A 27,945-nucleotide genomic window follows, 5' to 3' on the forward strand; every position below is an offset into this window, starting at 1 on the left:
GAGCTGTGGGCATGGTAAGTCTGTATGACGCCATCTTGGATCTTTTGAAAGGTAATTTATGATAGTTAACTACTGTTTTATTTTTTAGGCGCTTCCCTTAAGGTGTTGGGATACTTGTAAAGAGCAAATATTCTGCCTAATAGCATCAGGCTGATTGATTAAGCTTGACAGCAGCACTGGTGATACAATATCAAAAATATCAAAGACCACCATCAGGTCCAGATAAGTGTTTTTGTTCTTTGTCACATACTTTATTGTTCTAGTTGCAGGCTTATTTGGGGGTATTTCTTTTGTGGAGGGGGAATTTTACAGACACTAGTAGCACTAAACACTGCAAAAATTAAAATATATAAAAAATTGGAATGGAGGTTTTTAACCTATGCAAGAAACTGGTTGCCTAATCGAGGACACTTTGAAATATTGTATTAATCGACATCCAAGGTCTCTTTCTCTCTATTTCCATTCATACCATAGTTAATGAGATGTCATTTTCATCTTGGCTCTGTGTGTGATTTTACTGACGTATTTTGTAGAGGACAAGCGTTTTTCTCCACATGGTTTGCCAATTTCAACTAGCAAACATGCACACAAAGTTTTGCCTGTTTCAGAGCAGGTTTAGCTTTATGCAGTAGCTTTTGAAATATGCCATTTTACAAAAGCACATAGACACATTTGTTGCCTTTATTTAACAATCTTCTTCAGCAAAACCCCTTTGTTCAAAAGATTTTTGTAATAGTTTCAGAAATGTTTTAATGTTTATATATAATGACAAATGTATTTATTTTATTGACCATATCATAGGCAATGAAGTCTTACTTTTGATTGGTCCCAGACCCAAGCCTCAAGTACTACTACTACAAATCATTTCTATAGCGCTACCAGTCGTATGCAGCGCTTCACAACTGAACATGAAGAAAAGACAGTCCCTGCTCAAAAGAGCTTACAATCTAAATCAGGACAGACAGACAGGACAAATAAGCGATAAGGGTAGGACAGACAGATAGGACACATAGGGAAAAGGGACTATTGAAGTAGCTATACCTAATCATTGGTCCCCTAATTCCTAATATCAAACTTAACCAAAATCACCTAAGAAGTTAATTTTCACTAATGTCCATCATCAAAAAGAGTCTATAAATACTTAAAGTACTTAGCTTATAAAAAAAAGAAACAGTTCCATCCTCAGTATCTTTCCTCTCTAACTCTCCCTACACTGCTCCTCAGAAACTCTCTTCATCGGGCAAACCACTCTTATTTGTTCCCTTCTCCTCCACTGCCAACTCCAAACTCCATTCTTTCCATATGGTTGCACCATATGCCTAGAAGTAGGTATTTCATGCTCTGTCTCTAGCTCTACTCAAATATGCATAAATCTAGTAGCACTACAGAAATGATAAGTAGTAGTAGTAGTAAAAGCCCACTTTTTTGAGGCTGCTTTTAATTCTTAAACCCCTATTAGCCTGTTTAATACCTACACTATTGTATTCATTCCCACAATAAATGAAACTCCATAACCTCTTTTTTGTCCTGTTTGCCTTAAATAGGTCTATCTGCATTTCTGAACAGCAGTGCATACACATGTAGTAGCACTATAGAAATAAGTAGTACTAGTAGTAGTAATATTAATTTTGGATGGATGACACATTTTTTGACTCTTTCCTTAAATAATATGTACCATTGTTACTTCTTATAAAAAACATAAAAAGATGTAGTTTCCTAAACAAAAGAAAATTGCTTTATAAAGTTAAGATCAGATATCTGCAAAAGTCAAATTTATAGTCATGGCTACTATCAGCTGCCAAGCAAAGGAATATTCAAGAAAAACAACAAATTTTAATTTATTCTGGTTCATTTATCAAAGTGACAACAGTAGGGCTGAATAAAGGAATTGAAATTGTCAAGAGAACAGTACATCACAAAACAGAAAACATTTTCCCCAGCATCCTCCTCTCTCACTACTCCACCCCTAGTCCAGCAGCATAACCTTTCACTCTCTCCTCTATGCCCTGCCCAGCATCTTCCCTCCTCACTGTGTCCAGCACCACAGTTGTGCATATATCTTTTCTAACTGAGCAGAAGATAAATGTTCCATTTTTCCTGTTCTTACCTCTAATAACAACCGATCCTCCATTTCTCTTATCCCTAGAATACTCCCCTTACCTCCTTCCATAGCATTATTTCTCCGCCAGCATCTGCCCATTGCCTCTTCTCCTTCCTCCTTGTTTGCAACTAATTCTACCTCTCCTGACTTTCCCTCAAAATCTGCCCCACCAGCATTTGCCCAGTCACTCTTCCCTTCACCTCCCCCAATCAACAACTGTCCGTATTCTCTCCTCCACTGACCATCAAGATCTGCCGTGCGTCTCTCTTTCTCCCCTAGCATTTGCACCATATACTTCTCCTCTGCTTCACCCTCTCTTTCCTGCCTCCTTCTCCCAACATCTGGCTTCTACCACTGGATACCATGGTTTAACTGAGCAATGGGAGCCTGTGCTATGGTTCCCCACTACCCTACTTGCCCTTCAACGCATGCAAGATAAGTAGTACTCACAGGCCATCACATCTCTATGCTAATCTCACAATGCAAAAAATTAGGATCAACATGTCCTAGCCTACAAGCACACATTCTGAATGTGTTCACAGTGCCACCACTGAAAAGCAGGTTTAGCAGTGGGGAGCTACTCCAGCTGACCAGCTTCACAGAATCTTCAGCTCATGGGGCCTAGGGATCCTGCCAGTTATACCATTCCATGAGGCCAGCTTCACTGCCTTTTTGGCTGGAGGGGCCACAGAATCTTTGCCAGTCACATTGTTTCCTCCTCTTTTTACTTCCCACCCCTCAAAAATTTGGCACTGTAGGTGACTGGCTAATTTATCTAATAGTAACACTGACCCTGGATAGGACATTTCACCAGAGAACTCTCCACACACAAAAAAATATAAAAATTCAAACTGGCATCATTTCAGCAACAACAATACAGTCTTAAATATATCCTAGGATATACAGTCTTAAATATTCTACTGACTGTAATAGCACTCACGTAGTGTACGTTCCTCAATGCCCGTGTCCTAAACTGTATGTTGGAAAGACATCTAGGGCTTTAAAACACAGACTATGTGATCATAAGTTTAATATTGTACATCAGAGGAGGGAAGCCCCGCTTGTAGTCCATAGCATCGACCCGTCTCATACCTTCTCTATCACTGTATTGTCATTGACCAGATTCATCCATCTATTAGAGGTGGCGATTTGGACCGCGCTTTAATTCAGAGGGAACAGAGATGGATCTATCGCCTGAAGACGCTTATTCCAACAGGGCTAAATAGCCATATAGAATGGAAGGCGTTTTTATGATCCCTCTATGCTCCCTCGGTGCTATATTAGCAATTTGGTCCCTTTAAATCCTGTCTATGATCCTGTTCCTTTAAATTTTTCCTTCCTAGCTGAATAGTGGTTGGCCTCGGCATCCCTTTAAATTCTGGGCGCCATGTTTGATTGCCAGCGGGGTTGAAAAATACCGGTAAGCTCCCTGAAGGTAGGATTTCATAGAAATTATACTGCCATGTATGCTGCATGTCTGTTTTCCTCGATATATTTATTTAAGAGTGTTTTTTTGTTGACTCTCCTTAGGGCAATTTTTGGCGTATGAGGGCGGAGCTCCTGATGAAACGTTTGGGAAACAGAAGCTTTCTGTCGAGCATACCCTCCAGACAACACTGTAGCCCAGATAGGTGTTATTACTTGTTTATTTGGTGCACAACACACCATAACCATAGTTTTGATTAAGTTAATGGCGGTTTTCACTGATGAGGAACCTGTATCATGGTCTCTAATGCCAAATTTGCAAGAGATCTATGACAGTCTGCAATTCACGTTTGCTTTATAGTGAATACAGAGTTTCTGAACTCTTTCCTCCTTAAAGATAACACTCGGCATACTCTTTCTTGCCTATATTTATATACTATTTGAATGAGAACGGGAAAATTAGGTTCTTACCTTGGTAATTTTCTTTCCTTTAGTCTTAGCAGATGAATCCATTACGGGTGGGTTATGTCCATCAACCAGCAGGGGGAGATAGAGAGCACTGAAAAACCATAGTGCCTCATGGCCAGCTAGCTCCATCTGCCTCTTCAGTATTTGAAGCTTCCAAAGCAGTGTTACACCGCAAAGCATAATAACATGAACTTTCCTCACAGCGGATGAACGCCCCAAAACTGGAGCTATAATTCAAAGGAGGGAATGAACTCATCCTCCTGTAACTGAACAGAAATCCTGAAGACTGTTTTCCAACTTCTCCCAATGAGGGAACATATCTACAGGAAAAACTGAACATAAAAGTAACATAAATCACATAATGAACCACTGAGGGAGGGCTCATGGATTCATCTGCTATGACTAAAGGAAAGAAAATTACCAAGGTAAGAACCTAATTTTCCCTTCCTTGTCATCAAGCAGATGAATCCATTACGAGTGGGATGTATCAAAGCAATCCCTAGATAGGGTAGAAACAAGCCACACCACGCGCCAGCACTTGTGCTCCAAAATGCGCGGCTCTCCTGGCAGCCACATCTAGCCTGTAATGTCGGGCAAACGAGAGCTTAGAAGCCCAAGTAGCTGCTCCACATATCTCTTGAAGAGAGAGTGCTCCAGTTTCAGCCCAAGAAGAGGAAATTGCTCTTGTGGAATGTGCCTTAAAGGCTTCAGGCGGAGGCCGGCCAGATAGCAGATATGCTGAAAAGATTGCTTCTTTGAGCCAACGGGCTATAGTGGCCATAACACTGGAGACCCTCTGCGCGGACCTGACAAAAGAACAAAAAGATGGTCAGAGGTCCTGAAGGCATTTGACATGCGCAGATATTGCAACAGAGCCCTTTGCACATCCAAAAGGTGCAACTGCCCATAGGCTTCTGGAAACTCCTCTTTAGAAAAGGAGGGCAGGAAAATAGGCTGGTTTCGGTGAAAACGCTGAAACCACCTTAGGCATGAAGGAAGGCACTGTACGTGCCATTACTCCGGACTCTGAGAACTGCAGAAATGGGTCTCGACAGGACAGCGCCTGGAGCTCAGATACCCGTCTCGCCGATGTCACGGCCACCAAAAAGACCGTCTTTAAGGTCACATCCTTCTCCTCCGAAGCTCGCCTAAGCAGCTCGAAGGGCAAACACTGAAGGGCCTTTAAAACTAACCCCCAGGTTCCAGGCCGGACACGGAGCCCGCACAGGAGGACGGAGCCGAAGCACCCCTCTAAGAAACCGTGTCACATCTGGCCAAGCAGCCAGAGAGAGGCCAGCGACCTTCCCTCGAAAACATGCTAAGGCTGCCACTTGAACACGCAGGGGATTATAGGCCAAGCCTTTTTGTAAACCATCCTGCAAAAAGTCAAGTATCGGCGAGACAGAAGCCCGCATGGGTGTAATCGTTTTAGAAGCACACCAAGCGTCAAATTGGAGCCAAATCCTGGCATAAGCCACGGAAGTGGAACACTTGCGGGCCTGTAGGAGAGTGAAAATGACTTTACTGGAATATACCTTGTCTCTCAATTGCGCCCTCTCAATAGCCATGCCGTAAGACCAAAGCGGCAGGCGTCCTCCATGGTCACCGGGCCCTGTGAAAACAGGTTCGGTACCAGAGGTAACGGCGGGATCCTCTACCAGCATCCGCCAGAGGTCCGCATACCCCGGCCTCCTGGGGTCAATCCGGGGCAATGAGAACCACCTCTCTTGGTGGAGCCGAATCCGCAGAGTACTCGCCCTATCAAGGGCCACAGAGGGAACACATACAGGAGGCGCCTGAGGCCAGGTTGAGCCAGGCATCCAACCCTGCAGAGCAAGGATCTCTCCGTCTGCTGTAGAAGCACAGGACTTTGGCATTTGTGCTTGACGCCATAAGATCCATTCGGGCTTTCCCCATTTTGGCACATATCTGCAGGAATACTTTGTCTGCAAGTTCCCACTCCACTGGGTCGATCTGATTCCTGCTCAGTTAATCGGCTTGCACGTTGCTCTGACCTGCAATATAAGCTGCTGACAGAAACTGCAGATGAAGCTTGGCCCAGTGGCAAATCTGCGCAGCCTGCGCTGCTAGTGCTACGCACTGAGTGCCTCCTTGGCGATTTATGTAAGCCACTGCTGTCATGTTGTCCGACAGAACTCCGACAGCCAATCCTTCCAGGGTCAATTGAAGGCCAGAATCGCCTGGAAAATCGCTTTCAACTCCAAGCGATTGATGGACCACTCCGACTCCTCGGGTATCCAAAGATCCTGGGCATGCTTTCCCCGGCAATGTGCACCCCAGCCCTTCAGGCTTGCATCTGTTATCACCAGCCACCAATCGGGGAGCACTACTACTACTATTTAGCATTTCTATAGCGCTACAAGGCGTACGCAGCGCTGCACAAACATAGAAGAAAGACAGTCCCTGCTCAAAGAGCTTACAATCTGATAGACAAAAAATAAAGTAATCAAATCAATTAATGTGCACAGGAAGGAGGAGAGGAGGGTAGGTGGAGGCGAGTGGTTACGAGTCAAAAGCACTAGCGGCATTCCTCGCCGTAGCATGCTGTCTGAGAGCCACCACTCCATACTGAGCCGGGCAGCAGGGAGCCACGTGAGTCTGCATTGATAATCCTGAGATATTGGAGACCATCGTTGAAGCAGGGAACACTGCAAAGGTCTCAGGTGCGCTCTCGCCTATGGCACCACTTCCAAACTGGCTGCCATCGACCCCAACAGCAGGACAATGTCCCAAGCTCGCGGGCGAGGCATCCTCAGGGGCAGACGGACCTGGTTCTGAAGCTTGCACCACCTTTGCTCGGGTAGGAAGACCATCCCCGAGGCTGTGTCGAACCGGACCCTCAAATATTCTAGAGATTGAGAGGGGGGTCAGGTGACTTTTGGCTACATTGACACCCAGCCCAGAGATTGCAGTACTGAGACCACTCTGGCTGTAACCTGATGACTCTCTTCTGCAGAGTCTGCTCTGATGAGTCAGTCGTCTAGGTACGGGTGAACCCGGACACCCTCTCGCCTGAGAAAAGCAGCTACTACCATCATTAACCTTGGAAAAAGGGTCGGGGAGCTGTGGCGAGGCAAACGGCAAAGGCCCGAAACTGGAAATGTTTTCCCATCACCGCAAACGCAGAAACCTCTGGTGCGGGGGCCAAATTGGTATGTGCAAGTAAGCTTCTTTCAGGTCCAGAGACATGAGAAACTCTCCTGGCTGTACCACCGCTATGACAGAGCGCAGGGTTTCCATGTGAAAATGCCGCCACGTTCAGATACTTGTTCACTTGTTTTAAGTCTAGGATAGGTCGAAAAGACCCTCCTTTTCGCGGCACCATGAAGTAAATGGAGTAACGGCAGAGCCGCATTCGGCAGGAGGCACGGTGGAAACCGCCCCAATGTGAATCAAGCCTTGCCAAGGTCATCCTCTACCGCCGCCCGTTTGGCGGCAGAACCACATTGGGACTCCACAAACCCGTCTCTTATCGGGGCATTGAATCTTTCTGTAGCCTTCTCTGATCAGGTCCAAGACCCACTGATCTGAGGCAATCTTGGCCCACATCCTCGAGAAGAGGGAAAGACGTCCTCCTATCACAGGAATCGAGGGGGGTGCCAGCGCACAATCATTGAGAGGGCCGCCCTTGAACTCCAGGTCTTGAGCCTGCTGCTGCAGAACGTTTGTCCGAGCGAAAAGGAGTTCCTCTGCTGAAACGGGCACGTGAAGTGAACCCAGCAGAACGCCCCGTGCAGTACCTTCTAGCTTCACGGAATCGAGGTCTGTAAGAGGAGGAAACCGCCTGACCCTTGAAGAAGGCCGCGGCCTATCCTCAGGTAAGCGCTGGGGTTTGGCAATCCCCCAGGCCTTTCACAATTTTCTCCAACTCCTCACCAAACAGGAGAAGCCTTGACAGGGCAACTTCACCAACCTTTGCTTAGAGGTCATGTCAGCTGCCCAATCCCGTAGCCACAGAAGACGGCGAGCCACCACCGCTACAGCCATCTGTTTAGACGAAGCTCTGACCAGATCATAAAGGGCGTCAGCCAAAAATGACAAGGCCGACTCCATCCCGCGGTGCCACCTCCGTAAGGGGCTCCGCTCCATCTCTGGGCTGTTCCACCGCCTGTTGTAACCAAGCGAGGCAGGCTCGGGCAGCGTAGCAGCTGCATGCAGACACCCGTTAGGATAGGCCTGAAATTTCAAAGGACCATTTCATAGCTGCCTCCAGGCAACGGTCCTGCATGTCCTTCAGGGCAACTCCTCCTTCTACTGGGAGGGTAGTTTTCTTTGTCACAGCCGTGACTAGGGCATCCACTTTAGGCACTGCTAGGCGCGCCAAATGCTCCTCACTTAGAGGGTATAATTGCCCCATAGCCCTGGCGACTTTCAAAGGCCCCTCGGGGTCAGCCCATTGAGCCGTGATAAGCTCTTGGATGGAGTCATGCAAAGAAAAGGCTCGAGCAGACTTCTTAGTACTTGCCATCCTCGGATTACCGGAGGAAGTCTCAGTACTCCCAGGGTCTTCTATAGAGAGGACCTGCAAGGCATCAGTAATAAGCGCTGGCAGCTCATCGCAGTGGAAAATCCTCACCGCGGAAGGATCATCTGGATCCGGTGGCAATCCTGCACCTTCTTCTGGCTCTCCAGACCACGAAGGCCTGCCAGACCCCTCAGAGTCCTCACATCCCGACCACAGGGGGGGGGGGGGGGGAAACGGGGGTGCGCCACTCTCTGAAAGGGAATCCACCCTTCTGCGCTTGTCTTGCGGCCATCTGTTAGGGGAAAACGCGCCTGACGGTAATCCAAGGCCAGACTCCACTGGAGGGGATACAGAAAGCAGGGCCGCAGAGGACCCCTGCGGAAGAGCTCTTTTTAACGTATGCATTATGCAGCAATAAAACAAATTCAGGGGAAAATGGCTCACCCTGGCCTCCCGGTTCCAGTCCGGGGGAAACAGCTCTTTTATTAGCCTCTACACGAGGCGCTCCTCCAGGCTCAAACCCCTCCGCCTCAGCGGGGTTGCGCCATGCTGTTCAAAATGGCGCCCAGCTGCCAGCTCCATGAGCGGGAAGGAACATCGCTCGCCATGCTCGGGCCGGCTCTACCGTCTGAAAAGCACGCCTTACAGAGCCCTGCTGCAGATTTGCGCTTGCCACAAATGGAACAGCGCTTTACTTTCTCAGCAGCCATCGCCGAAAGCGGCGGAAATTCAAAATGGCGGATTCGCGCCAAAATCGTCCTGAACGCGGGCCTCCCCGGAGGAGCTACAAAATGCTCTTACCTCACCAGACCGAGTTTCCGAGCTCCGGTCACGCTGCACAATCAGAAGAAAACCTGTTTTCTGGGATCGCAGCGCCAAAGCGCGACACGACTTATTTTTTTTTTTTTAATGCTGTGAGGAAAGTTTGAGGCAACAGCGAAAGAGACAAATTTCCAACTCTGGAGGATCAGTAGCGTGGGAAAGGCAGGGAAAGGGCGAACCTATGTGCCTGCATCCACAGCGTGGGCAAAAGACAGGGACAGGGCTTGCCTATTTGTCTACTTCCACATCGGGGGCCGGGTAAGGCATGGAAAGGGCTAACCTATTTGCCTTTAAAGTGGGCACCATCAGCCACAACACCCCTGCTACAACTGGCAAAAGCATAGGAGCCACCCCAGGCAGATTTTCTGAAGGAGCTTGAAACAAGCTGCAACCACCCTGCTGGGGAGATAGAGAATACTGAAGAGGCAGATGGAGCTAGCTGGCCATGAGGCACTATGGTTTTTCAGTGCTCTCTATCTCCCCTGCTGGTTGATGGACACAACCCACTCGTAATGGATTCATCTAGCTTGATGACAAGAAATTTGGTTTTGCGACAATCTCTGATCTTCAATTGGTCTATGTCCCAAATATTTTTTTCCCTGGTGGTCCAGCAAACCCTGATCTCCCTCCTCCCTGCAGCCCCCCACCCCCCTCAAATCTTTTTTTTTTATTTTCCCTGGTGGTCCAGTGAATTAGACCCATTCCCCTGCATGTTCACACCCCCACTTCCCAGTACTGATCCCACCCCTCCCTGTACCTTTACAAGGTGGAGGCAGGAGGGCAGGAGCAACAGCCTTCCTGCCATATAAGGAAAAAAACCCTCCTTACATGGCCACCCAGTGCATCCCAGAATGCACTGGGCAGGTCCTGGGTGCCACCATTGTTACGGGCAGGCCAGAGGCAGGAGGGAGGACCTGCTGCTCCTGCTCTTCTGCCTCCAACTTGTAAAGTTACAGGGAAGGGTGCGGATGGGGTCAGAACCGGGGGGGGGGGTGTACGTGTGGGTGAAGGGGTACAGATTTTTTTTTCTTATTTTTCTTACATTTGTACCCCGCGCTTTCCCACTCATAGCAGGTTCAATGCGGCTTACATATTATATACAGGTACTTATTTGTATCTGGGGCAATGGAGGGTTAAGTGACTTGTCCAGTCACAAGGAGCTGCCTGTGCCTGCAGTGGGAATCGAACCCAGTTCCCCAGGACCAAAGTCCACCACTCTAACCACTAGACCACCAGGGAGGGGTCAAGGTCCATTGGACCACCAGGGAAATTAAAAAAAAAATAACAAAAGAAGATTCGGGGGGGGGGGGGGGGGTCATGGTCCACTAGAGCACAAGGGAAATTTTTTTTAAGTGTGGGGTCGAGGGGGAATGGGACGGTGCATCAGAGCTGTCAAAATGCATTTGATAAATCAGACTCGCACACAGCGAGAGATGCACAAAGGGGATTCGTGCAGCTCATTTGCATGCAATCCCCATTGCGCATCACTAGCTGTTAGCGAGTCGCTGAATTTTTACCAGAATACGGCTGCCTTTGTGCATCAGGAACCTGATTACTAAACTTCCAGTCAACGAATGAGAAAAGAGCCTTAAGTTTCTAAAGAGCTGCTGCTGATCAAAGAGGGGATTCTACCTCTCCCCCCAACACACACCCTCAAATTTCACTGTGAACAACACTGGGTGTAGGGTGGAGAGGAAATGAAACAGGTTTCAGTCACCAGCTCCTAAGTTTGGGGCTGGCTCCTACATCAGTGAAAATTTGTCAAGGTCTGTATATACAATATAAAATATTTTCCCTAATAGTGAGAGAGGAAGAGATTCAAGTTGTGCTTATTTTAAAAAGGTCAACAATCCCCAAAAAATCCTTCACAATCATTAATACTTTTAGCACTTCTGAATGGACCATCAGATTTACCATGCATATATACCACTGCTATGCATAATCAGCAATCACTAAGGTGGAAGTATAACTTTCATCATCAGTCCATGGTCATTGGGAATTGTTTCAGAACAAAGAATAGGACCTGGACCTACTAACATTTGTTTTGCCTTACTCTCAATAGTGCACCTACTAAAGTCATTCCAGGTCAAACAAAAAGAATGCAACCTATAATGTTTTGCTAGCCTGAATACAATTCAAATTTCCTGTATATTTAAAAGAAATCTACTTGTTGGAACTGTAATTCATTAAAGCAAACCACCAAGTCCCGCCATTATAACATTTTGTAAACATAACACTTCTTACCTGAACAGCAAGAGAGGATGCGTTGTCTGAGAGCAAAATCTGTTCACCTATTAGAGGTAAAATAAAAAATACCCTTATAAAAATACAGGGGCTTAATTGTAGACAAAACATACTTAAGACCAAAATTAAAATTGTGACTAGAGCATTCTTTACATTGTCAAACTCTGTAATAGGAAAGTGAAAGAGGAACACTAAAAATATGCATGTATTAAAATGATTGTCACTAGATCTTAATAGCCATTTATCTTATTTTAGCAGCAACACATAATTTAAAATTCCCAACCACATGAAAATTCTTTTTGAGTTTTTAGTGCTATTTTTCATTTATTAATAAAAATTAAGCAAAATAGCAACTTTGTGGCTTCTTCAGCTAAATGTATAAGCACGCAGAATCATGTGGTCTAATATATGGATACAGTGAGTATTACATGCTGTATCTAGGTCTGTCACAGAAAGAAAGATGACAAGTTTCCTACAATAAAAATTCCATGCTTAGAAGACTAGGCCCGCTACCTATTAGTCTTCATTACTTTGCAGTCTTCTGACAACTGTAGCAGGCTGCTAAGCCCAAATGGGGCCATAATGCGATCTGATGATATATGAAGAGCTGCTAAAGGAAGCCTGAACCATACTCGCCTATACATTTTAACAGTTCCTTTTTATGGAGAGCCCATTTTACCACAAGACTTAAAAAAAAAAAAAAAAAAAACTGCTACCTCAGCTATAGGCTCAGTGTGTTTGCCAACCTTGCCTTCAACCACATCATTTTATACTGCCTGCAGCAACGAATATAATAAGTCAATAATAAGCCTAGGATCTTAAAGGCCATGAATAGATGGTTTATAATAGCAAAAATCAAACTTAGCTAAAATCTCATCACAAAGAAATAACATAGGATTTCTATTTACAATTTTCTATTTAATTACACAGTTAATTATACTACTGAATGTTTAATGTGATTCATAAAATCATTATTGACCGGAGAAAAGCAGCACCCACCTTTCAAAGGCTGATACAGAGCAGCATTTTCAGGCCAAGCTTCTGCAGCTGTATAAATAAAAAAAAAATAAAAGGATTCACAATTATGTTTCAAATAAAAAAAGATTCACAATTAAGCAAACATTCAAAAAATGGGAAAATTAGGTTCTTACCATGATATTTTTCTTTCCTTTAGTCATAGCAGATGAAGCCATTACGTATGGGTTGTGTCCATCAACCAGCAGGGGGAGATAGAGAGCACTCAACTTTTCTCAGTGCCTCATGGCCAGCTAGCTCCACTGCCTCTTCAGTATTTGAAGCTTCCAAAGCAGTATGGCAAACCGCAATGGGAATAACATGAACTTTCCTCACAGCAAACGATGGCCCCTTAAACAAGGCATGACTCAAAAAAGGAGGGAATGAACTCATCCTCCTGGAGGGAATAAACTCGTCCTCCACTTTGTATAAACGGAGGGAATACTTGCATCCTCCTGGAGGGAATAAACTCATCCTCCCAAAACATGAACTGGAGGGAATGAACTCATCCTCCTATAACTGTAACAAGAATCCTGAAGACTGTTTTCCAACTCCCCAAGGAAGGCATATAACTTCAGGAAACAAGAACAGCACCTAAAATCAGAATCACCGCAATACAGACAATCATACAGGGAGGGCTCATGGCTTCATCTGCTATGACTAAAGGAAAGAAAATTATCATGGTAAGAACCTAATTTCCCTTCCTTGTCATCAAGCAGATGAAGCCATTACGAATGGGATGTGACACAGCAATCCCTAAATAGGGTGGGAACAAGCCACACCACGCGCTAGCACCTGTGCTCTAAAATGCGCATCCCTCCTGGCAGCCACATCCAGCCTGTAATGTCGGGCGAAAGAAAGCTTAGAAGCCCATGTTGCAGCACTGCAAATCTCATGAAGAGATAGTGCTCCAGTTTCTGCCCAGAAGAGGAAATCGCTCTTGTGGAATGTGCCTTAAAGGCTTCAGGCGGAGCCCGGCCAGACAGCAGATATGCTGAAAAGATAGCTTCTTTGAGCCAACGGGCAATAGTGGCTTTAGACGCTGAAGACCCTCTGCGAGGACCTGCAAACAGCACAAAAATATGATCAGAGGTCCTGAAAGAATTTGTAATTCGCAGATACTGCAACAGAGTCCTGCGCACATCCAAAAGGTGCAACTGCCCAAATGAACCTGGAAACTCCTCCTCAACAAGGAGGGAAGAAAAAACAGGCTGGTTTAGGTGAAACGCTGAAACCACCTTAGGCATGAAGGAAGGCACGGTCCGAACCGTGACCCCGGACTCTTGAGAATTGCAGAAAAAGGTCTCTACAGAACAGCGCCTGGAGCTCTGACACCCGTCTCGCCGAGGTAATGGCCACTTAAAAGATGGCCTTCAGTGTCAAATCTTTCTCTGAAGCACGCCGAAGCGGTTCAAAGGGAGCCCCCTGAAGGGCCTTCAATACTAACCCCAGGTTCCAAGCTGGACAAGGTGCCCGCACGGGAGGACGGAGCCGAAGCACCCATCTAAGAAACCGTGCCACATCTGGATGAGCAGCTAGGACACGCCTTCAACCTTGCCCGCAGGGAGGCCAATGCTGCCACTTGCACCCGCAGGGAATTATAGGCCAAGCCTTTGTGTACACCATCCTGCAAAAAGTCCAGAATCGGCGAGACAGGAGCCCGCAACGGAGAAAGCGCTCTTGAAACACACCAGACTTCAAACTGGCGCCAAATCCTTACGGGCCTGCTGCAGGAGAGTGGAAATTACCTTATTTGAGTGGCCTTTATCGCTCAATTGCGCTCTCTCAATCGCCATGCCATAAGACCAAAGCGGCAGCCGTCCTCCATGGCCACCGGACCCTGTGACAACAGGTGCGGAACCAGAGGGAACGGAAAGGGTGCCTCCAACAGCATCTGTCGGAGGTCCGCATACCAAGGCCTCCTGGGCCAATCTGGGGCGATGAGCACCACTTCTCCTGGATGCAGCCGAATCCGCAGGAGCACTCGCCCTATCAAGGGCCACGGAGGGAAGACATACAGCAAGCCCAGGGGCCAGGGTTGAGCCAAGGCATCCAACCCGGCAGAGCGAGGATCCCTCCGTCTGCTGAAGAAGCACGGGACTTTGGCATTGGAACTGGTCGCCATAAGATCCATCACTGGCTTACCCCATTTGGCACATATCTGCAGGAATAAATCGTCTGCTAGTTCCCACTCTACTGGATGATCTGATGCCTGCTTAGTTAGTCGGCTTGCACATTGCTCTGACCTGCAATGTGAGCTGCTGACAGGGACTGTAGATGCAGCTCGGCACAGTGGCAAATTTGTTCGGCCTGCGCGGCTAGAGCTCTGCACTGAGTGCCGCCTTGTCTATTTATGTAGGCCACTGCTGTCGTGTTGTCCGACATCACTCGGACAGCCAATCCTTCCAGGGTCACTTGAAAGGCCAGAAGAGCCAGAAACACCACTTTCAACTCTAGGCGGTTGATAGACCACTCCGACTCGTTGGCGTCCACAGACCCTGGGCATGCTTCCCCTGGCAATGTGCGCCCCAGCCCTTCAGGCTGGCATCTGTCACCACTAGGCACCAATCGGGGAGCGCCAGCAGCATTCCCCGCCGCAACATGCTGTCTGAGAGCCACCACTCCATACTGAGGCGAGCCGCAGGGAGCCAAGAAAGTCTGCACTGATAATCCTGAGATACTGGAGACCATCGTTGAAGTAGAGAATACTGTAGAGGTCTCAGGTGCGCTCTCGCCCATGGCACCACTTCCAAGGTGGCCGTCATCGATCCCAACAGCTGGACAATGTCCCAAGCTCGCAGGCGGGGCATCCTCAGGATCAGATGGACCTGATTCTGAAGCTTGCACCGCCTTTGCTCGGGAAGAAAACACATAGCCCGAGGCTGTGTCGAACCTGGCCCCCAAATATTCTAGAGATTGCGAGGGGGTCAGGTAACCTTTGGCCATATTGACGACCCAGCCCACAGATTGAAGGACTGAAACCACTCTGGCTATAGCTAGGTGACTCTCTTTTTCTGAGTCTGCTCTGATGAGCCAGTCGTCTAGGTACAGGTGAACCCGGATACCCTCTCGCCTGAGAAAGGCAGCTACTACCACCACTACCTTGGAGAAGGTTCGGGGAGCTGTGGCGAGGCCAAAAGGCAAGGCCCAAAACTGGAAATGTTTTCCCAACACCGCAAACCGCAGAAACTTCTGGTGCAGGAGCCAAATTGGTATGTGCAAGTAAGCTTCTTTCAGGTCCAGAGACGTGAGAAACTCTCCTGGCTGTACTGTCGCAATGACGGAGCGCAGGGTTTCCATGTGAAAATGCCGCGCTTTTAAGGATCGGGCGAAAAGACCCGCCTTTTCGTGGCACCACAAAGTAAATGGAGTAGCGGCCTAGACCTTGTTCGGCGGGAGGCACCGGGGTCACAGCCCCTATCTGGCACAGACTGTGCAGAGTCTCCTCTACCGCCGCCCGTTTGGCAGCAGAACCGCATCGGGACTCCACAAACACGTCTCTCACCGGGGCATCAATTCTATTCGGTATCCGTCTCTGATCAGGTCCAAGACCCACTGATCTGCGGAGATTTTGGCCCACTCCTCGAAAAAGAGGGAAAGTCTTCCTCCGATGACAGGAAACGAGGAGGGGGCCGGCGCACCATCATTGAGAGGGTCGCCCCTGAACTCCAGGCCTTGAACCAGCAGCTGCGGAACGTTTGTCTGAGCGAAAGGAGTTTCTCTGCTGAAAGCGGGCATGCGAAGTGAACCCAGCAGCACGCCCCAGGCGGTACCTTCTAGCTTCACGGAAGCGAGGTCTGTAAGAGGAGCGGACCGCCTAACCCTTAGAGGAAGGCTTCGGCCTATCTTCGGGCAAGCGCTGAGGTTTGGAATCCCCCAGGCCTTTAACAATGTTTTCCAGCTCCTCACCAAACAGGAGAAGGCCTTGAAAGGGCAACTTCACCAACCTTTGCTTAGAGGCCATGTCCGCCGCCCAATGTCGTAGCCAAAGAGTGCAGCGAGCCGCCACTGCTACAGCCATTTGCTTAGCCGAAGCTCTGACCATATCATAAAGGGTGTCAGCCAAAAAGGACAAGGCCGACTCCATCCGCGGAGCCACTTCAGATAAGGTCTCCGCTCCATCACCGGGCTGTTCCACTGCCTCCTGTAACCAAGCCAGGCAGGCTCTAGCAGCATAACAACTGCATGCAGATGCCCAGTGAGACCTGCCAAATCAAAGGACCGCTTCAGAGCTGAATCAAGCCTGCGGTCTTGAATATCCTTCAGGGCAACACCTCCTTCAACAGGGAGGGTAGTTCTCTTTGTCACAGCCGTGACCAGGGCATCCACTTTAGGCATTGCAAAGCGAGCCAAATGTTCCTCACTCAGAGGATATAATTGCCCCATAGCCCTGGCAACCTTCAAAGGTCCCTCAGGGTCAGCCCACTGAACTGAAATAAGCTCTTGGATGGAGTCATGCAAAGGAAAGGCTCGAGCAGGCTTTCTGGTACTAGCCATCCTTGGATTAACCAAGGAGGCTGTGCCACTCCCAGAATCTTCAATCGAGAGGGCTTGTAAGGCATCTGAAATAAGCGCTGGCAGCTCCTCGGGGTGGAAAATCCTCACCGCAGATGGATCATCAAACTCCTGTGGTAATTCTGCACCCGACTCTGGCTCCTCAGTCCAAGAAGTTCTGCCAGACCCCTCAGAATCCTCATAGCCCGACAATGGGGGGGAAAAGGGGGGTGCGCCACACTCAGAAGGGGAATTAGCCCTTCTGCGTTTATCAGGATAAGAAACAGGCAAAGCCAACTCCAAAAGGCCAGGATCCACCGGGGGGGCAGGCAGAGGGTCCGAAGATCCCTGTGGAAGAGCTCTTTTAAGCATGTATGCCCTATGCAGCATTAAAACAAAATCAGGGGAGAAAACCGCTCCCTGACCGCCCGGATCCTGCCCAGGGCTATCAGCTCTATTATTAACCTCACATAGAGGACCCCCCCCCCCCCCCGGATTCAGGGCTCTCCGTCGCAACGGAGGCCGCGCCATGTGGAAAATCCAAAATGGCGTCCGCTTCCAGCTCAGAGCGTGAAAGATCGCCGCTCGCCATGCTCGGGCTGGCTCTACCGTCTGTACAGCACGAATTACAGAGCCCAGCTGCTGATTTGCGCTTGCCACATTTAGAACAGCACTTTACAGTCTCCGCAGCCATCGCCGAAAACAGCGGTAAAATTCAAAAATGGCGGTTTGCGCCAAAAACGTCCCGATCGTGGGCCCACCCCGGAGGAGTCAGAAAATACTCTTACCTCACTAGACCGAGCATCACAGCTCCGGTCCTGCAGAAGAATCTCAAGAAAAAAAACCTCTTTTCCAAGATCGCTTTTTTTTTTTTTTTTTTTTTTAACGCTGTGAGGAAAGCAGAGGAAAAAGAGGTAAATAAAAACACTACGGAGGCTCAGATAAGTGGGAAAGGCAGGGAAAGGCAATGTGCAATGTGCCTGCATCCACTGAGTGGGAAAGGACAGGGAAAAGCAAGCTAATATGTCCACATCCACGGGGGCATGGGTAAGGCAGGGAAAGGGCTGACCTATGTGCCTTCAAAGTGAAGCTGCTATAGCCTCTAACACCCCGGCTAACAACTGGCAAGCCAGGAGCCACCCCCAGGCAGATTTTTGATGGAGCTCGAAGAAGTTGCAGCCGCCCTGCTTGGGGAGAGAGAGAATACTGAAGAGGCAGTGGAGCTAGCTGGCCATGAGGCACTGAGAAAAGTTGAGTGCTCTCTATCTCCCCCTGCTGGTTGATGGACACAACCAATACGTAATGGCTTCATCTGCTTGATGACAAGGAAATGATTGATAAACTGGAAGAAATATCAGCAATGAGATGTTAACAATTTCAATTATTATATATAAAATACATAAATATAGACCAGCATTTTTCAACTGGTGTGCCACAGGAGTTTGGTGTCACTCCTGTCCCCTAACCAGCCAGTGACCAGGCATTCTAAGTTTTCTTCTGTAGTAGTCGGCGGCAGCGATTCAGACAGCCTGCTAGTGCCAACCCCTGAGTCTATTCTCCGACGCTTCCCACTTATACAGAAGCAGGAAGTTACATCAGAGAGAAGGCCGAAGGGTTGGCACTAGCAAAGCTGTCTGAATCTCTGCTTGCTGCCGCCAACCACTACAGAAGAAAACTTAAAATGCTGGGTCGCAGGCTGAAGAGGGTGTAGCTATATGAGGTAATCGGCTCTTGCGTGGGGCTCTTTGTACTGCAGCACTTTTAACAAAATACAGGACTTGCACTGTAAACTGCTTTAAACTCCCTTGATAGCCAGGTAACATAGTAAGGAAGGTATGATAGTGTGTGTACATATATACGATCAGTGCATTGTATGTGAACACATTTTCCCCTTTCCATCTTCCTCTCCTCCTTCTGGATGGATAGGATTTTTGGTAGTAATACGATTTTCTCTGTGTTATTCCTGTGAGAGTCACACCAAATGAAAACAACTCATGCCTGTAAACTCATAGATACAGCTTTCATTATTTCTAATAAAGCCATGCGGTCGCCAGACTAATAGTGAAGTCTACTTGGATAAGTTGAAAATAAAGGCCAATAAACATATGGGTAATGGCAAGCTAAAAAGTTAGTCATAAGTACATAAGTATTACTACACTGGGGATAGACCAAAGGAAAATTAAGCCCAGCATCCTGTTTCCAACAGTGGCCAATCCAGGTCACAAAAACCTGGAAAGATCCTAAAAAAGCTCAATACATTTTATGCTGCTTACCCCAGAAATAAACAGTGGATTTTCCACAAGTCAATTTAATAATGGTCTATGGACTTTTCCTTTAGGAAGGGTCCAAATCCTTTTTAAACCCTGCTAAGCTAACCGCCTTTACCACATTCTCTGGCAACGAATGACAGAGTTTAATTACACGTTGAGTGAAGAAACATTTTCTCCAATTGGTACTGAATTTACTACTTTGCAGCTTCATCGCATGCCCCCTAGTCCTAGTATTTTTGGAAAGAGTAAATAAATGATTCACTACTCATTCCACTCCAATAAAAAAGTACCACCTACAACAATTTACGAGCATACTTTGATGCAAGGGGTTGACAGAACCAAGCCAAATGCAGGTTTTATGGGCCCAGGCTGCTTTACAAGGGAAGAGGCACAAAGAGTGACACCATCTTTGATTTACTTCCAGGAAAGTGTGTGCTGCAGAGCTGGAAGAAGCGTCAGGAGTACAGGTTCCCGCTAGATTGGAAAAATGTGTGTAAAGTGAGGGGGCAAGAATAGGGCATCTCGAATTGTTGGGAAAGTGTGGGAACAGACTAGGGGGTTTCTGTTGTTGTAATGCACGAGTGGGTGTGTTTGGAGCATAAACGGAGCAATATTGGGAAGAGGGATAAAATCAGAGAGAGAGAGGATGCTGTATTATTTATATTGGCATCAACAGTTGTGTTAGAAATGCTGAGAGGTGGAGTATTTCAGTAAATACTCGTTTCGTAAAATATATCAGTAAAAAACTGATGGTATGCCTTGATAATTTTTGCACTTTGTCAGTGTGCCACGTGATGAAAAAGGTTGAAAATCATTGATATAGACAAACAAGTACACGCACGAGTACTTGACACATGGTTAAATAAATGATTCGTGTAATGAACTGCAACTTCAAATGTATATATTTTAAACTTAATTTTACTCTGAAATTCAACTATATAGTTGAAAAATATCTTATTGTAATTTTATTGCTATACATTTACTTCCAGTTTGAAGATATTTTCTTTACAGCAATTTCATATAACCAGAGAAACTGAGAGTAGTATATGCATTTGCATATTAGAGCAATGAATTTGGAGAATCAGTGGTGTTATGTTCAAATTAAGAATCCCCAAGTGACAGGTTCAGAAATGGCACCATGGGGATGGGGAGGGGCTGCACTACATCATAAGAGCCGGGAGTTGCTTCAAGTGAGCTCCCTTTTTTCTTGGGCCTCCTTTGTTTTGGTAGACATGGAGGGGCATAATCGAAAAGGCGCCGGCCATCTCTATGGGCAACCATCTCCAGCGCCAGTGCCACAAGCGGGCGGAGCCAATCGTATTTTCGAAAAAGATGGCCGGCCATCTTTTTCTTCTCTAATACGATTGGGCCCGGCCAAATGTCAGAGTTCGCCGGGTTTGAGATGGCCGGCATCGGTTTTTGGCCATAATGGAAAAAAATGTCGGTGATCTCAAACTCGGTGAAATGCAAGGCATTTGGTTGTGGGAGGCGCCAGCATTTGTAGTGCACTGGCCCCCCCTGACATGCCAGGACACGAACCGGGCACCCTAGTGGGCACTTCTAAAAATTAAAAAAAAAAGAAAAATAGCACCCAGGTGCATAGCTCACTTACTTTGTGTGTTGGGCCCCCCAAATCCCCCCAAAACCCACTCCCCACAACTCTACACCATTACCATAGCCCTAAGGGGTGAAGGGGGGCACCTAGATGTGGATACAGTGGGTTTTGGGGGGTTTTGAAAGGCTCAACATTTACCACCACAAGTGTAACAGGTAGTAGGGGGGGATGGGCCTGGGTCCACCTGTCTGAAGTGCACTGCACCCACTAAAAACTGCTCCAGGGACTTGCATACTGCTGTCAGGGAGCTGGGTATGACATCTGAGGCTGGCATAGAGGCAGGCAAAAAAGGTTTGTTTTTTTTGGTGGGGGGGGGGGGGTTGGTGACCACTGAGGGAGTAAGGGGAGGTCATCCGGTGGTCATCTGGTCAGTTGGCGCACTTTTTTGAAGCTTGACAAAAAAGGGACCAAGTAAAGCCAGCGAAATGCTCGTCAAGCCTGGCTTTTTTTTTCCATTATCGGGCGAAGCCAGCCATCTCGTGAGCATGCCCCCGTCCCACCCCTGTCCTGCCTTCACTACCCTACCAACATGCCCCCTTGATGTTTCGCCGGCTCCACAATGGCCAAAATCGGCTTTCGATAATACCGATTTGGCCGGGTTCAGGAGATCGCCGGCCATCTCCCGATTTGTGTCTGAAGATGGCCAGCGATCACTTTCGAAAATGAGCTGGATAATATCAACTGCTAAGTACAGCTCACCCTTAGGAATAAGCACTATGAAAGCTAAATCAACTGAACATCAAGTGCTGCAGAGTGGTAGTTTCCACATACACCATGACCGGGCATGGTGAAATTTATTCATACCTGTTCATTTCCTTTCCTTGTGTCCTGTTAGACCAGTCCAGACCAAAGGTTCTGACCCCCTACCATCAGATGGAGGAAAAGGTATTAAATTCTTCCAGCGGCATTAACTCTATAAGGTCTGGTGCTACCTGAACTTTCAGTACGCTACTGCCAAAGCAGAACTAGACTCATGTTGTACTCTCTTGGAACCACTGCAACATAATTCAACAACTATAAGTGAAATAACTATATACAAAAATGCAGGGACAGAGCAGGCAAATCTCAAAATCACTCCCGGTACCAAAAAAAAATTTTTTTAAAAAGAAATTAACAGGTATGAATACATTTCCCCTTTACCAATTAAGACTAATGGGCTATACAAAAGAAATATACAAAAAAAGGGAGCAAACCCATAAAACCTAATACAAACTACCTGGTATTTAGAAAGACTTTTAAAACATTTTTATTTAACAAATATGTACTAGTTAAAAATTAGACCGTGTTGAGTATTAAGATTGTAATTCCTAGATTGCTGGTTCGTCCAGTTCTTCTTTGAATTTTGTAATCCACATAGGAGTCTTCTATAATATAATATAGCATAACAATACAAAACTCAAAAATAAATGAAAGCCAAAAAAATGAGTTTGCTAATTCCCACTATACCCAAAAAGTGTCAAACTGCCAAGGAAAACCCCAAAGAAGCCTCAAACCCCCCAGGATCAAGCACACTATTTCCAGATCCTTTTTTGGGGCAACAATAATATCATCGCATTCAGGGCATGTTCACATACATTTAACTAAGCATAATCATGAAGGTGGGGGGGGGGGGGGGGGGGAAGAGCAGGAAAATAAAACCTCCACAATTAAAAAGGTGGAGAAAAACCCTCTGCCAAAAACAAAAACAAAAACAAAATCCTTCTAAATAACTAATCTGACAGGAGCGCTAACATGGTATAGTATCTAAAGTGACTTCCAAAACAAAAACATGAAAACTGCTCTAAGCAAAAATTCCAAAAAGAAGATATTACTACTTAGCTTGAAGATACTATAGCTCTCCCACAAGAGCTTCCGGATCACGTTGGTCCAAGCCACTCACCTTCTCTGGTAATAACAGTTTCTATCAAGAACAGCTAGCACCCAACGCTTCACTCTATTTTCAGCTCGGGACAGTACACCAGACCTCAACGAGGACCACTCGTTTTGCCACAGGCTGCTTCAGGAGGTGGAGCTCACCTAACTAGTGGGCTTTAGCAAACTCGTCTTTTGTTTGTTTGTTTTTACTTTTGTATTATACATAAAAGCAATACTATACTAGAAGGGGGAAGACAAGTTACTCTGAATTACTGCTCTGCCAAAGGCAACCATTGCCCCCGGAGAGCATATCAATCTCATGCATTACAAAGGAATGCAGTAAGGACTATGTCGCTGACCTGCAAATGTATTTTGGGATGGCCAACTAGGCCTCTGCCCGAGAAGTTTCTTGAGCCCAAGAGGAATGTGCTCACAGACTATTTGGAACAACCTTCTCATAAATAATATAGGCCGCCTCAACTGCTTTCCCCTCTAGTCGCTAGGGTATTAGCCTAGTGGCCGGTTTGGTGGCAGAATATTGTGGGGGGGGGGGGGGGGGGTTCGCTATGTTTTTCTCTGTCCTGTCATTTCATATTGTAGTTCCTTTCCCTCTTTGTTTCATGCTAATATTGTACACCACTTTGGTTTTCTTTTAAGAAAGGCAGTATATCAAGCCTCTTTTTAAAAACATTAAACATTAATAAACTGCACTATCGAAGACTTAAAGGCAGCCTGCCCCTTACACATTCCCTGAAACTGAACAAACAGAATGTCTCAACATTCAAAAGGAGTTAGTAACCTCCAGGTGATCTAACAGAATCCTGCAAACATCTAATCTAGGAAGTTTTGGTACAAATCCTGAGCTACCTCAGTACAAAAAGGCCAATAGACTACCGGATTCAACTAAAGTGGGAAACCACTTCTGGCAAGAATGACAGCTTATTGCAAATAGAGATAATATCAGCCTAAAAGGACAAGAAGGGGTCCCTGCAAGACAGAGCCTGCAACTTGGAAACCGGTTACCAGAAAGGCTGCCTTCAGACTGATATCCTTCATGAAGGCTCCCTTCAAAGGCTCAACGGCAATCCCAGATTAAGGTCCCACTGTGGCATGACTGCTTAGAATGGAGGATGAATGTGCTAACTCTGTGCAATCCATCTGTGCTACCAGGGAGGTCCAATGGACCTTACCCCAGAAATACAAAACAGCAAAAGAGCCAACATTTAGAGGTTAGAGCTAAACCCTGTTCCAAGCCCCTCTATAAAAACTCCAGGATAGCCAGCAACTCTGCTCACTGATGGAAACCTCGTACTTGATACACCAGCATTCAAAGAAACGCATTTTTTTTTAAACGCTGTGAGGAAAGTTGGAGGCAGGCAGCAAGAGGGACTCCGAGAGGAGGGGGGAATGGGTAAGGCAAGGAAAGGGCGAACCTATATGCCTTTAAAGTGGGCACCACCAGCCACAACACCCCTGCTCAACTGGCAAAGCACAGGAGCCACCCCAGGCAGAAATCCAGGAGCTGGTAAAAGTTACGTCCACACCTGCTGGGAGATAGAGAAATACTGAAGGCAGTTGGGGCTAGCCGTCCAAAGGTCACTGTGGTTTTCAGTGTTCTCTATCTCCACCTGCTGGTAGGCAGATACAACACATCAGTTAATGGATTCATCTGCTGCTGATGACAAGGAATAACCAATTCAGGTAATAATTAATTGTTTGAGATATGGTGTTTCTTTGTGAGGGTTTGTTTGAATAGGAACGATTTGAGGATTTTGTGGAATCTAGTATATTCCTGTATTTTTCTTAATTTGGGTGATAAGGAGTTCCACCATTTAGTTCCTAGGTAAGTGAAGTCTGCAGAATGGACAGTTTTGTAGATCACTTTTTTGCAATTTGGGAGGTATAGTCTGACATACTTTCTTGCCTCATATTTAGTGTTTTTTTTAGGTAAGTTTATTAATGGTACCATATAGTCTGGAACTGTGCCATTTAGTATTTGAAAGATAAAGGTACATAATTTGAAGGTGATTCTCGCTTTGATGGGAAGGCAGTGTAATTTGATTATTAAAGGGGAGGCACTTTCAAAACAAGGGATTTTATATATGAACCTGGCTGCAGTGTTTTGAGTTGTTTGGAGTTTTTTCAACAGGTTCTCCTTACAGCCAGCATATATGACATTACAATAATTGAATTGGGATAATGTTAGTGATTGTACCAATAGTCTGAATGTTTCTGATGAGAAATAGGGTCTGATCCTTTTTAGTTTCCAAAGAGACCCGAAAGACTACTGAGGAAACTCGAATATCAAATGTTTGTCTATAATTATACCTAGAATTTTCAGATTATTGTCAATGGGGAATGAAGTGTTGTCAATTGTGAAACTGTTGTAGTCATTTTGGTCAAATTGGTTGGTAATGACCATGAATTTCTGGATTCTGAGGAACAGGTTTCCATCAAATTTAAGCCAGAAACTCCAGATCCTCCAAGTTCGCTCATGGCTAACTTGCACGTGGCTCTACCTAAGCAGCTCTACAAGATAAGAACCCATGTGAAAGGTGGCAACTAGAGTACCTGATCTCGTGAAAGGCCATGAACTCTTGGAGACCAGCATCTGTAAGATAGCGAGGCTATACCCCACTCCCCACCATTCCATTGTCCAGCCACTCTAGTCCTCCACAGTAAGGGAAAGGGTGCCACAGAGCAGCATAGAGCCACAACAGTACCTTCTAAAAAAGCTAACCATGAGCCAGGCAGAAATCAGTGCCACTTACCCTGTTCCTGGATATAGGAAAGAAAATACTGAACAGTCATTACCCACAGACAAAACACCTGCTAAGATTACAGACCAGAGTGATTGATCTTTCCCAGATCAAAGCTTCTACTTCCCCGATCAGGATATATTTCTCCTAGAATTTTCTGCAGTCAGGGAGGGGGGACCTCCCCCTCCTCTCCCCCCCCCCCCCCCCCCCCCCCACACACACACTTTGAAATCTACATTACAATTCCTGGTAGTAACAGTAATCCTTGAATTCCATCCTCGGGAGCAATGCCTGGAAGACGCATTTCACCTCCACTCTAAAGCCAGCCTATCGGAGGGCAAGAAAACGACTGCTGTCCCTGCACAAAAGACAAGCAGCAGGAGGGAATGCATGCTCACCTAAGGTAAACACTGACAAGGTCCACTCCAACAGCCTGAGCAGTCCACTAGACACCAACCAGCACACAACATTTAGTGCGTACCATCCACAACTCAGAACAATGAACACAACCACCCCACTGCATCAACATTGACTCAGCCTGCAGCAGACTAGAATGCCTCAATTCTTCATGTCCTAGCGACAACCACTGCTGCTCCTGAGAAGAGCCCATCCCATACCACTCATCCACTTACAGGGAAGGGAGAGAGGACCCCCATAAACTCTGCTATGCACTCTCCCTGGCAGGGTCCCCTGGGACCTCTGCCAGGTCACTGCACCGCACCAAGTCCCTAGGCTTGAGCATGAGAGGGGCAAGTCTTCCCTGGCTCAATCTGGGGAAGGTCTGTGGAACAATCCCTGGAAGTGCATACTGGTCAAGGGCTCCACCCCTGGGGAGATATAACAAATCTTGTTGTACCAATCCATTCTGTACCATCTGCTTGAGGCAGAAAAATACTGACTAGCTGTAGAATGCAATGTTCCTTATACCGGTGATATCTTTGGAAGAGTAAAGCTTCTCTGCCTCCATCTGCTAAAAGGGAGGGCATGACCTGTTCTGAACTGGTCTAGCAGGATGAAAAGGAATTTACAATATAGTAAATATAAAGTTACATAAATGACTAAAGGCATATAGCAATGTCTAAAATATGCACAAATATTACACTCAGCCTGGAAATAAAGCAGTTAAATGATAATTCTTCCATTAGTGATGATCAATAAGAGAAGTATAACTAAATTAGTAATTATATACTGAATGAACAGCCAATTACACTAACCTATATAAAAGGAGCAATCAATGTTTCAAAGGAACCAAGAGATCAATTTTTTTTTTAAATGATCCAATGAATTGGGCTAACAAGAGGCAACAAAGCTAAATTTATAGAGCCAATAACTACTTCACTGCTTCAAATATTTAGTTTGCAGATGTTCAAATAAATCAGAATTTTAAAAAAATCTATTCATTCATAAATGTCTATTATTCTAAGACACTCATTAAAGTAAAAATGTCTCTGCGTTGTAAATGGTATAATAATTGGTAAAGCAAAAGTTGTTTACCTGCAGGGCAGGTTCTCTGCAGATACACAAATGACAGACATCCTGCAGACAGCACTAAGATCTTGGGTGGACATTCCCACAAACTGGTGCTTCTCTGCTTCTACCTCAGTCTGAATGTGCTTAGGGTCAGTTCTTAGGGAAGTGTGTATGATTTATCCTTTACTCTATAGAGAACCTCATTACCCCCACTCACATATATTTACTTATTACTTCTAATTTACCTGTTTTTCTTTGTACCTTATTTGCAACAATATTTTGTATTCTGTTAATGATGTCCGCCTTTGCAACATAAAGTAAGCCACATTGAGCTGCAAATAGGTGGGAAAATGTGGGATACAAATGCAGCAAATAAATAAATAAATTGCAGGTAAGCACTTTACTCTCTCCATCAGCCACACAAACAGGGACTCCCCAGCTATTGGTTGCTCTAGGATCATATAACAGTTTTGGAAGTTGAAGTGTCTACTTGAACTATAGAGAGAGTTATTCATATGATCCTTTATCACAAGAGATCCTGTGCAACCCTTTAAATTTTTTTCTACAAGAGTTGAAGAAGGTATGCAAATAGTTTTAATAATACTGTTTGACCAAAAGGCAGTAGGAAAATACAAAACTATGTAGGAAAGATCATGTTGCTGCCTTGCACATCTTTTAGCTGATCTTAAATGAGCCACGGATGTTGTCACTGCTCTGATTTTGTGGGCCTTTATCTTATCTTGGGTTAAAAGGACAGCACAAATGCATTCTACTTACCAGTAAGAAATGGTTCTCTTAAAAATTGAGATACCCAGATGTCCCAGTCACAAGATATAAAACACTGAACTAATTTTGTGTTCTTTTGTTCCGTTTAGATCAGGGGTTCTCAACCCAGTCCTCAGTACCTAGTCAGTCAGTTTTTC

At 46.1% G+C, this 27,945-nt stretch overlaps 1 protein-coding gene across 1 annotated transcript in view; it reads right to left on the reverse strand.

The window, feature by feature from the left end:
* MTX2 (metaxin 2) overlaps window positions 1-27,945 on the reverse strand; it is a 119,206-nt gene that overhangs the window by 73,614 nt on the left and 17,647 nt on the right. Inside the window, exons 2-3 of the mRNA XM_030209235.1 lie at window positions 12,546-12,593; window positions 11,547-11,593 (exon numbers count right to left, since the gene is read on the reverse strand). Coding sequence (XP_030065095.1) covers window positions 11,547-11,593; window positions 12,546-12,593 — 95 coding nt within the window. The remainder of the gene's footprint in view (window positions 1-11,546; window positions 11,594-12,545; window positions 12,594-27,945) is intronic.

The sequence above is a fragment of the Microcaecilia unicolor genome, chromosome 7, assembly GCF_901765095.1.
Source record: "Microcaecilia unicolor chromosome 7, aMicUni1.1, whole genome shotgun sequence".
Taxonomy (NCBI): domain Eukaryota; kingdom Metazoa; phylum Chordata; class Amphibia; order Gymnophiona; family Siphonopidae; genus Microcaecilia; species Microcaecilia unicolor.